At 35.2% G+C, this 11,808-nt stretch overlaps 2 protein-coding genes across 2 annotated transcripts; both read left to right on the forward strand.

The window, feature by feature from the left end:
- The first annotated feature begins 379 nt into the window (after positions 1-379).
- Positions 380-3,232, forward strand: LOC105768842 (cytoplasmic tRNA 2-thiolation protein 1). The gene is made up of 10 exons (XM_012589058.2): positions 380-668; positions 861-975; positions 1,089-1,231; positions 1,402-1,521; positions 1,792-1,904; positions 1,984-2,076; positions 2,185-2,225; positions 2,370-2,436; positions 2,532-2,643; positions 2,812-3,232. The coding sequence occupies exons 1-10, from the start codon at positions 570-572 to the stop codon at positions 2,974-2,976; spliced, it is 1,068 nt and encodes a 355-aa protein (XP_012444512.1). The 5' UTR covers positions 380-569; the 3' UTR covers positions 2,977-3,232.
- Positions 3,233-5,947: 2,715 nt separating this feature from the next.
- On the forward strand, positions 5,948-10,497 carry LOC105768840 (L-ascorbate oxidase homolog). The gene is made up of 8 exons (XM_012589056.2): positions 5,948-6,279; positions 6,383-6,492; positions 7,546-7,816; positions 8,763-8,865; positions 8,958-9,303; positions 9,389-9,754; positions 9,846-9,924; positions 10,009-10,497. Exons 1-8 carry the CDS (start codon positions 6,142-6,144, stop codon positions 10,219-10,221), a joined length of 1,626 nt encoding a protein of 541 aa, XP_012444510.1. The 5' UTR covers positions 5,948-6,141; the 3' UTR covers positions 10,222-10,497.
- Positions 10,498-11,808: the final 1,311 nt, after the last annotated feature.

Here is an 11,808-nt window from a genome sequence, read left to right on the forward strand (position 1 = left end):
AAATTAAGGTTTTGTATTTAACTTGAGTGTATTAAAATAATAGAAATGTTTCGCGGAGATGAACCCGCATCAACCTACTACAAAATAAACATTCATATCCAAACACTTAAATAGCATTGGTGGTAATAAATAGCAATAAAATCACTCAATGTAAGAAAATTAGACTTGTATGAAATAGAATAATTATTTAGCAAAATGTACCGATAATAATGACTTCAAAGTCGGCATCTAGGGTAATTGATTTTATTATTAAATTATGATGACCAGTTATGGTGTTCTTCTATTTTTGGTCAAAGCATACAAGTTTTAGAATTCAACTAAAACATATAATTATATCACAAATAATCTTTCATAATTATATCAAAACTTTAATACGAAGAAATTAATAAAATCAAATCTTACTTTGGAACCTATTAACATTATATTTAAATTGAAAAAAAGTAAAATTTGTTTTCTTGGATCAGATTCAGCTTTAATGCTTTATTTTTACCGGGTTTCATTTCTGTCTTGAACCCCACACTCGTGAATTCTTCACCTCAGACGCAGTTCTCTTGAAACATCCGTCATTTATGGAAGCCGATTCAAAGCCAAAGAAATCCGGAGCTCGACTGTGTTGCGTTTGTAACCAGAACAGGGCTGCCCTCAAAAGACCCAAAACCCTAGAGCAGGTATTGTCTTCAACTTCCCCATCCGTATGCTACTTATTCATTTCAAACATGCATCAAATTCCACTGTTCAAGATATGCAGGGTTTCATTTATTTCATTGTTCAAATTCCACTGTTCATTTCAAACATGATCACTTTCGTTTATTTCATTGTCTTCTATTTTCTTGGATGCTGAAATTATGCAATGGTTAAAGATATGCAGGGAGTGTTTTTACGCGGTGTTTGAGGAGGAGATTCACCAGGTAATTTTGGAGAACCAGCTGTTCAAGCCTGGTGAGCGTATTGCTATCGGTGCCTCCGGGGGGAAAGGTTAATCTCTTTATATAAGCTGATATAAGCACCATTCACTATCATAGCAACAAGTTCTTATTTTTTTATCCTTCTTGGCCTTCTAATAATATCTACTGCTGGGGTTGTCGCAGATTCCACTGTCCTTGCTTATGTGTTATCGGAACTGAATCGACGACATAACTATGGCCTTGATCTTTTTCTTTTATCCGTTGATGAGGGCATAACAGGGTACAGGGATGACTCACTTGAAACTGTCAAAAGAAATGAACTTCAGGTCAGTTTTGTCTATCTTGTTGAGTTTAATTCCAAAAAACACATTCTTGTTGCTTCAAAAGTAGATACATTTTTTTTTTCTTGATGCTTCCCTGATAACTGTTTCAAGCTGTTTGCTTTGATTGGTTTGAAGTTTTTGATGTATGGTTCTTCTTCTTGTCTGTTATGCAGTATGGGCTGCCCTTAAAAATTGTTTCCTACAAGGATTTGTATGGATGGACAATGGATGAAATAGTAAAGATGATTGGCTTAAAAAATAACTGCACATTTTGTGGTGTTTTCCGCCGTCAGGTATATGAGTTGCCAGTTTCGTTATTTCTGCTGATTCTGATAGGCTGTAGGTGTGTACTAATGAAACTACATGATTAGACCTTCACATCTGAATTTTAAGATGGGTCCTTCTTCCCCAATAACTTGTTCATGAACTTGGTCCTATTAGCAAATTTATATACAACCAAGTCCAACTCCAATTAGGGGTTTTTATCTTCTGTCTTTCTAGCACTTTGCATTGTTGTTGTGGTTGAGGATGGAATGACTTGTTTGACTTTGTTTTTGTTAAAGGCCCTTGATCGAGGTGCTGCATTGCTGAAAGTTGACAAGGTTGCTACAGGACATAATGCAGATGATATTGCTGAAACTGTCCTTTTGAACATATTACGAGGTGATATTGCTAGGTAATGTATTGGCTGTTCTTTTTGTTTCCTTTTGACTCAATCGATTGTTTATCTGAGATAATTGCTTTTACTCATGTAGACTGAGTAGATGCACTTCAATTATAACTGGGGAAGATGGACCGATTCCCAGATGCAAACCTTTTAAATATACCTATGAGAAGGAGATCGTGATATATCCTTGAAATGCTTGTTGTTCTGGTAGTTTCAATAGTGAATTTATTAATATTCGTTTCTCATTATGGCTTATGCTTGGTTGCCAAAACCTTAACAAGTTCTCCACGTATGCTTATTTCAAGAAGCTGGACTACTTCTCCACCGAATGTAATTGTTTTTTACCGTTTCTTTTTGTGCCTTCGGATTATGATTGTTTGAGTTTTCAACTTCTTTGTTAAGGTTTATATTTAGATGGCATTGCATATCCCATAATATTGCACTGACCAATGGTTGGTATTGTTCAAATATCAGGCATTTATTCTCCAAATGCATATCGTGGGTTTGCTCGTGAATTCATAAAAGATTTGGAGAGAATCAGGTTCATACCTTTGTGTTCCTGCTCTAGTCTCACATCTGTTAAGTTTGAAAATTTTGTAGTTGAGTAGTGATTACATTTGTGGCTTACAATTGCAGGCCCAGGGCTATACTTGACATCATTAAATCAGGTGAGGATTTTCGAATTTCCACTACAACCAAAATGCCTGAGCAGGGAACCTGTGAACGATGTGGTTATATTTCTAGCCAGGTGACAGATGCTTTTACCTTGCCTGACACCTTATAATTGTTTAAACTTTAGCATGCATTTGATATGCCTTATTTATGATAAAGTTCTGCCTTGTACTGGAGTGGTTTAAGCACTGATAGCTGTCTGCAGTATAGTTAAAACTGATCTGATCTTATACATGGTATACAGAAATGGTGCAAAGCTTGTGTCTTGCTGGAGGGGCTGAATCGAGGTTTACCAAAGCTTGGCATTGGTCGTAATCAAGGCCTAAACAGTGATGGTAAGAAAGATAGAAAAAGAGATAGCAGAACACCAAGTATTGAGAGCAAGCAATGTGGAAGTTTGGAATTCTGATCCAGAGTTTTAGATTGCTTATGGAATTATCAAATTGTTGTTTGATTGGCCACCCAAGATCTCATATCTTCTCTTTTTAGAGCTTCCTAATGAATAGTTAGGCAAACAAAAGCAGTTAATCGCACTGTTTGAGCTATTAGAACTAATCATGGAATAGGGAGATATTGTGTTCAATCATTTTTGGGATGAGCAACAGAGGATCGGTTAATAATTATATTTAGTATATAAGCTAAGATCTCACCGGGGTCTAATTTAATTTTTGTTGCTTTCAAATTTCTAAAACATGGACAGTTGCAATATTCTTGGATTAACTTTGAATTATACTTTTGTCAATGCCTTTCAGCTAAAATCTCAAATGGTATGGTAATACAGGAAGAATCAGTGCAAGAGGGCCGGTTGTTTTGCACAAACCAAGTCAACCCAGAGGATCAATTTTTTGGTTTCTACATTATAAGAAATAAAAAATTGAAAGGAAAAGAAAAAAAAATAAGAAGATACAAAAGGTAACTTTTGAAATGCATAATTCTCAAATTCCATACGTTCATTTCTCATATTTTCTTTTATCATATAGAAGATTTATTTTTATACGTTAAGATAGAAAATGGTTATTCTTTTGTTTTCTCTATTCTCATTTTTTTTCTTATTAAGTATGCTTAAAATTTACCAATAAATAGTTAGGTACAATGGTAATATACATTACATTTTAAGGGAGTTTACAAATTCAAACTTTAGAGACAACATTGTTAAAAAGAACAATTACGAATCTTGAATATAGGATGTAAAAGGACATGCAGCGTATATAAAAAAATACTCTCAAAATTTATCTTCTTTTTTTTGTACTTTTCATTTAACTAAGCAAACACCTTTAGAATGTATTTTGACAAAAGATCTAAGGACAATTTTATTTGAATTAAGATATTTAAAATTCTAAAATTAATTTACTTAACTGAAAAATTAATAGACTTTCTAAATTGGTAAGGATTTTCGAGAGGAGATTTGCATAGTTTTTTTTTTTTTTAATTTTCAAATTCCACTTAAAAGAATTGTTTTCCAAAAATCTTCTTAAATTTATTTCATTTGGTACATGTGGTACCGCTATTAAAAAATTCCTATCATTTAAAAATTCTTCAAAATTTTAGAATCCTCTGAGCAAAAACACATAGTTGTTTGATGTCAGTTAAATAGGTGAAAGGAGAATAGTTTCACAGAGAAGTAGGCTTGTGTTAAGGTACTAGCGTAATTGCTAGTGTTTGAGGTACTACTAGTAAAGGCCAGAAGATTGAAACGTGGAGCAGAATAGCAAATCATAACATACGGTCGAAATGAAGACAATAAAGGATTAACTTTCCAGAACATGACAATAAAATGGCCACTAATGCCGGGTTGATTGGGCCCACTCTATCTCAACAAATATATCATTAAAATAGTAATTATCTTATTTTGCATTTAAAAACGCGTAAACTGCTGCTTAATGTTAATTGATGATATAGGTGCTATTATCATCATTCATCCAATCCAACCAAGGTCTTGCAATTAGAGTTTGAGGGAATCAAAGCAAGCTTTTGAAAATTGCAATGATGGCACATGGCACATGGACCATGACTGACCTTTCGGACGTGGGGATAAGACGCTTGGAAATTTCACCACTATTCATTTATGCACGTTTTGCCAGCAATACCAGTATATATTTTTTTCTTGCAATTCCATGGTTTTGTGGCCCTTTTTTTCTAGGCTTATGTTGTGATTGAAGTGTCCCCACCCCCACCGAAATCGACCTATGGAAGATGCAACGACTTTGAGATTCACATTAAGGTAAGAGATAAATCCAAATTAAAAAGCTCGACCATGCTGCTTCCAGTTCACCAAAGCAAGCCGCTATTGTGTAGCTCATTGTCCACAATTAAAGGGGAAACAAAAAGTAAAAAGTTTTGCCGGGATCTCTTTAAAGGTAAGTTTTGTTTGAAAGGTGCCGGCCGATCATTTTTGTTTAATCAAAATGCAAAAGTCTAATCTATTAGCGAGTAAAGCTGCTAAATTCAAACTGGTGCTGCACTGCTTGCGTTTACATAGTTAAACATTTGAATCTATCAAAGTTACCGTGTCACAGTTAAGCTAGCTAGTGTCTGCCAGATATTATGGGAAACAAATAATTCCTCAATATCTATATTTTCAAAAGATTCGTTTAGCCGGTGATTTATGGTAAGTAAATTAAGATTATAAATCTCAGTATCATTTTACTATTAATTTGATGAAGTTTTAAAAATACTAGTGTATTAAATATATTAATTACCTCAAAATTTTCATTTCTCATTGGCTGGTTGGCATCTCAGCACATGGTCCAAGGAATATGGATGCAAGAGTCAATATTAGTCGAGGCGGCAAAGCAGAAATAAATTAATTGAAAACAAAGATGGAGATACAACTTTCTATTACGAATTGCATATATACATATTTTTTGGATAAATAATTATTTATTTATAATTTTAAAAATTTGTGATTAAAAAAAGGTTCTAAATATTACATTGGATTCTATTACTAGCAGCTCTGCCAAGATGAAGATTTGTACTTTTGTAGCAGTCCATCTCTAGCTCTTGCCAATACGTCTTGTTTCTTTTCGAATGCACATTTAAGCTGAAGCAAAGCAACGAAGTTGTTGGATTGGAACAAAAACAAGCAGTAAATTAAAAGAAGTGGAAAAGTAAAGTGACATCTTAAGAGGGAGGGGCCCTTGCCCTTGCCCTTGCCCTTTGCCTTTGCATGTTTAACAGCTTCACACTTCACATGCAATCCCTGTTTCGAAACAAAACAAAAGCACCACTCTAGGTCTTGGCCACCACCAATAAAATATTCTTCCAATTCTCCCATTTTTTGCAGCTACATAAACAACGAACCTAACCCCATGTGGCAGACAAGCACGTACACTCACACTAGAAATTAGTCAGCTAATGGAAAGGACCCCATCACCGACACTTCATTTTCGCTCTTTCATTCCCTTTTAAGGGATTATTTAGTTTTACAGTTCAAGCCCATTCCATCTTCTTCACATAAATATTGTGCCATATCCCTCCCTATTCAACCAAATCGTCATTCACTCCCTACCCCTTTCTGTTAAAGTCTCACGTTCACTCTACAGTAAAGGGAATATCTCGTTTCCTTGCAAAAAAAATGCCGCTTCATTCGGCCGTGGCATTGATTTGTGCCACTGTTTCTCTTTTTGTCATTGCCGGAGCTGAAGATCCCTACAGATTCTTCAACTGGAATGTCACTTATGGTGACATTTTCCCTCTCGGCGTTCGTCAAACGGTGAGTTTTCGATAGTATACATTTTTCGTTTTGATTTGATTATGTTTCTGGATCTATCTCTATATACATGAAAAATGATCGATGCTGACGAATTGTTTTCCAGGGTATTCTCATCAATGGGCAATTCCCAGGCCCTGATATCCACTCTGTTACCAATGACAACCTCATTATCAACGTCTTTAACAGCTTAAACGAGCCTTTCCTCCTTTCCTGGTAAGATCCAATCATCCCTACCTATGTTCTCACCACCAACATTTTGCGCTCAGCTTTTTACGCGCCCTTCTTTTGAAAAAGACGAATCTAACCCATCATTATCGACTTATCCCACTGACGTACGATGCACATATTTGTAATCTATACGCTTTCTTCCGACAACCATCCGCCTTAATCGGTCACTCACACTTTAGACTTGCTATTGAACAATGTCTGGTCGGTCGGACTCATTCATTTTGCTTCTTTTTTCTGCTTTATTAAACGTGAACGCTAGGGAAAACATACATATATGCAATTGGTGACATGGCTGATCTGCGTTTAAATCAGCATAATATCATTGCATTTCTTAACTATTTTCTGCAAAAATACATTATCCACGGAACTGGCAGTTTGCCACTCAAATCAAGCGTCCGCCGTTTATCGTGGTATATAGTGGAGCACATAATTACCTTTTTCGTTGTTAGTATCAGTTTACAAGTAAGCGGGTTCTTTCCTTTGCTGTAATTAGAGGTAGAAAGCGACATGTCCTTGATTGGGAGAGGCAACATTTACCCACTAATTATCATCCGTGATCCAAGTGGTCCACCTTCTAATTAGCTGTCTACCACCCCTAACAGATAGAGCAAGTGGATTAGGAATTCTTTTGGATAGATATATGGACCCAGAACCAAAGGTGGTCTTAATTGTTAGCTTTATCAATTATCACGTCTATATTTTGTTAAATATTGATGCTAATTTGTTTTGTCAAAATTCTGATAAACTAGTAGATGATTCGTTTATGAACTTGCAACTCCATTGTCGTAATGTACGTAGTTGTATCAATTTAGCTTGAATTTTACAAATTGATTTTAATAACAATCAATAACTTAAATTTAATCAACTTAAAATTTATCATCTCGAACAAAAAAATAAATTCAAAATAATTTAAACCTAAAATAAATTCAAATTTTAAAATGAAATAAAGGTTAGACTATTTTGATTCAATCCAAAACTATCCCAAGCTATGTGACTTATTTACCTTTAGTAACTTACATGGAGATGATAAATATGTAGGAATGGAGTCCAAAACAGGAGGAATTCATATGAAGATGGTGTATACGGAACAACATGCCCTATCCCTCCAGGAAAGAACTTCACATACATTCTGCAGGTGAAGGATCAAATAGGAAGCTTCTATTACTTCCCTTCTCTTGGGTTCCACAAGGCTGCTGGTGGTTTTGGAGGGATTAGGATCCTTAGCCGACCACGCATCCCGGTTCCCTTCCCAGATCCTGCTGGAGATTACACTGTCCTTATTGGAGATTGGTACAAGGCCAATCACACGGTAATAATTTCTTCTTTTTACAAAGCCTTGGTTTATTTATATTTACTTGCTTTTAGGAGGCTTTGAAATGGAATAATGCATGCATGATATTCATAACTGGCCGGGGATATGGGCATCGGGGTCTACGAAAACTTAACGTGGTGGGACTGGGGAACACTTCGTGTCTGGGGATTTTAAATGGGTTTGGCAACGGAGTTGGATAAACGAAGCATATTATATGGCATACGGGGCTTTATTCGGTGTGATGGTTTCTGTGCCATTTCACAGCTGGATACGTTGACAGGCTTTTTCTCTCTCATATCATATCCTGCTGAATTTAATTTTCAGAGTTTTAATTATGATTTTGTATTTCTATCCCACTATCATACTATACCTAAAAAATTTAGTTTAAAATCTCATTAGATAATATCAGTTTTTTTGACATAATACTTAAAATTGATCATAATTCTCCTAACTCATAAATAAAAGAATAATACGTATTAGCACATTTGAACATACGTCTTTCTGCATTGACAACAAGATTCATATCAACTCAATCAATTAATCTAAAATTTAAAATTAAACATTAATAAAGGGATGGAAATCATAATTTTACGGAAGGCAGCGAATTTTAAATATTTTCAGAGAAATTGTTGCTTTTCATATTAAGCATCAATCACTCGCGAATCTCAAATTATTGAAAAGCATTAGCATATGGTACTTTCATGGGATGTGCTCAACTTAGGGCCCAAAGCAAATTAGGTATTTGCATTCCCGCTGCACTGCCCACATGTTGTTTCATCTGGGCCCAGCGCATGCCAAGAAAGATTTCTAAGCTCTGTTGGTGGTGGGCTTTAATTAATTAATGATTCTGGTATTTGCATTAGATTTTAGTTTTATTGAGGTCTGAATGTCTGATACAGTAGTAATCTGGCTTGTGGCTAATTAGAAATTGTGTTTGGTGCAGGATTTGAGAGCTCAACTGGATAGTGGTAGGAAGCTACCTTTCCCTGATGGAATCCTTATCAACGGCCGTGGACCTGGCGGTGCTTCCTTCAACGTCGAACAAGGTAATTTTCGTCGGTCTTAATTTCCTTCAATGTTGCTTCGGTCATTATTCAAGTATTTTGAACATAAATAAACAATGCTGGCCATCATGCAGGGAAAACCTACAGGCTTAGGATATCAAATGTTGGATTGCAAAATTCTCTCAATTTCCGCATCCAAAACCACAAGTTGAAGTTGGTTGAAGTGGAGGGAACCCACACTCTCCAAACTACCTACTCCTCAATAGACCTTCACCTTGGCCAATCAATGTCCGTTTTATTTACAGCCGATCAGCCTGCTCAAGACTATTACATTGTGGTCTCCTCTCGCTTTACCAACCCGGTTCTCACCTCAACAGCAACTCTACGCTATAGCAACTCAGCCGGTCCCGTCTCCGGCCCTCCTCCTGGTGGTCCCACCATCCAAGTTGACTGGTCTTTGAACCAAGCCCGCTCTATCAGGTGCTTTTTATCTACCAATCAACATAGACAGCACGTCATTGTGTGCATCTGTTCTAGTCACATTATTGACATGTTTCTGTTTCAGGACTAACCTTACAGCAAGTGGACCAAGGCCTAACCCACAGGGGTCGTATCACTATGGTCTCATTAATACGACCAGAACCATCAGGCTTGCCAATTCTGCCGGCCAAGTCAATGGCAAGCAAAGATATGCAGTTAACAGTGTTTCCTTTGTTCCAGCAGACACTCCTTTGAAACTTGCAGACTTTTTCAAAATCGATGGAGTTTATCGTATTGGAAGCATATCAGATAACCCTACTGGTGGAGGGATATACCTTGACACTTCGGTTATGAATTCGGACTATAGGTCTTTCATTGAGATTGTGTTTCAGAATGATGAGGATATTGTCCAGAGCTGGCATCTCGACGGCTACTCTTTCTTCGTTGTTGGGTAAGCAAAACATCATTTTTAAGATGTCTGCTTCGAATTTGTGCTGATTATTCGTTGATTTCTCAACCTTTTTTTTTTTTGTGAAATGTAGTATGGACGGAGGGCAATGGACGGCTGCTAGTCGGAACGGATACAACCTCCGTGATGCCGTTTCACGGTGTACCACTCAGGTAAAGCTCTAACATCTTTGATCTTTCCATCATTTATGTGAAGAGCAAAGATTGATGAATATTGGGTATGCAACGTGAATGCAGGTGTACCCCAAGTCATGGACTGCCATTTATGTGGCGCTTGACAATGTAGGAATGTGGAACTTAAGGTCCGAGTATTGGGCGAGACAGTACCTGGGACAACAGTTTTATTTGCGTGTCTTCACAACGTCAACTTCACTAAGGGATGAATACCCGATCCCCAAGAACGCACTACTCTGCGGCAGAGCAAGCGGCAGAAGAACCCGTCCCCTTTAAAGCCACCCATACAATAAATGATCCGTAGTTGGATAGTCAAAGCTGGTTTACAAGGATGAATGATTGGACAGCAGAGTTTTAGTTATAAACCTATGAACAGTGAAACAACACGATTGTTGGTTACGAGTTTAAAATTACTAGACCTCAACTCGAGGTCGCATTCTTTCTTACTATACATTTGTATTCCCAATGCATTGTTGGAGGTCATAGATATCTATTTCTTGTTATTTGTGTGAATCGATATAAGGTGATGGTTGCAATTGCAAGCTTAGTACAGCTATCTTTGTCTTTGTCACCAAATCACCCAAATTTGCTGCACTTATAATTTATTACTATCAAATTAAACCCTTTAATATATGATTTTCTTTTGAGTTTGGGGATTTTTTTTAAAAATTAACCCAAATATGAATTATAATTAAAGATTTTTTTAATGCGAAAACACGATAGTATAAAATGGTTTTGACATGCAAAAAGATAACATGTTTAAATTAGCAGGGAAAGCTGAACTTTTATTTTAAAATCATTGAATATAATTTTTCTTAAAGTATATTGATATATGTATATGTCGTCATTATTAATTTTTATTACTTATTACTATATGTTTTGTAAAATTACTTTTCATAATATGTTTTTTAGGAATACTGTGTTAAATTCAATATATTGTTAGAAGTACATATGTTTTTATTGAGGAAGTGTCTATAAAGTACAGTCAACAAAATCTCAACTCTCATGAGAGTCGATTTCGAGGGTGAGATGTTTGATTAAAAAATTTATTTGTCTATTGATCCAATCAACTCATTTAATTCGAAGAATTCTCCTGTAAATATCTTGAAAATTTTCTTAAATTCTCCACTCAAAAAATTGTTATTTTTTACTTTTATGGGAGAAAATGCCTGTTTTGAGATTTCAAGAACATGTAGCAAACTATGAAATCAATATGATAAAAATTTCAACTCAATCTTTTTAAAATTTATATTTTTTCAAAATTAAAGATGTCTTTGGTGATATTTTGACTAATGGGAATATCGAGTTGTTCATGCTCAACATAATTTAAAATTCTCGAATGTTGATGGATATATCTTAAACTACTTGAAGAGTGTTGGTTTATATGTGACATTTACGATGACAAATTTATTTATGATACTAAGTTACTTTCTATCTTTATTGGAAAGATAGAATTCAAAAATACATACATTCTATTTTTAGTGCAAGGAAGCGACAACAAGACTAAAAAATGATTTAGAACATGGTTTCAAAATTATAAATGAGTGTTTTTGAACATAAACTAACTGAGCATATTTTATTAGCTGATGACGATGCGATGGCCAGCCAGTGTGTGATGTAAATTATTGCTCCATTTTTCCAAACAGAAAAAACTGAGCATACTTTTATTCGAACTCGTTGATTTAATAAATGAATATAAAATTCCTTTTTCTGGAAAATGAGCATAAATTTTGTATTTCAATTTAATTTTATATTTTAATATAATTTATTTCGTCTATTTTTATAACATTAGTTAGTTTAAAATTTTAATATTGTTAATTAATTTTATTAAAATGTTGACATAATTTTAAATAAAAATATTTA

This window comes from Gossypium raimondii, chromosome 5 (assembly GCF_025698545.1).
Source record: "Gossypium raimondii isolate GPD5lz chromosome 5, ASM2569854v1, whole genome shotgun sequence".
In the NCBI taxonomy this organism is placed as follows: domain Eukaryota; kingdom Viridiplantae; phylum Streptophyta; class Magnoliopsida; order Malvales; family Malvaceae; genus Gossypium; species Gossypium raimondii.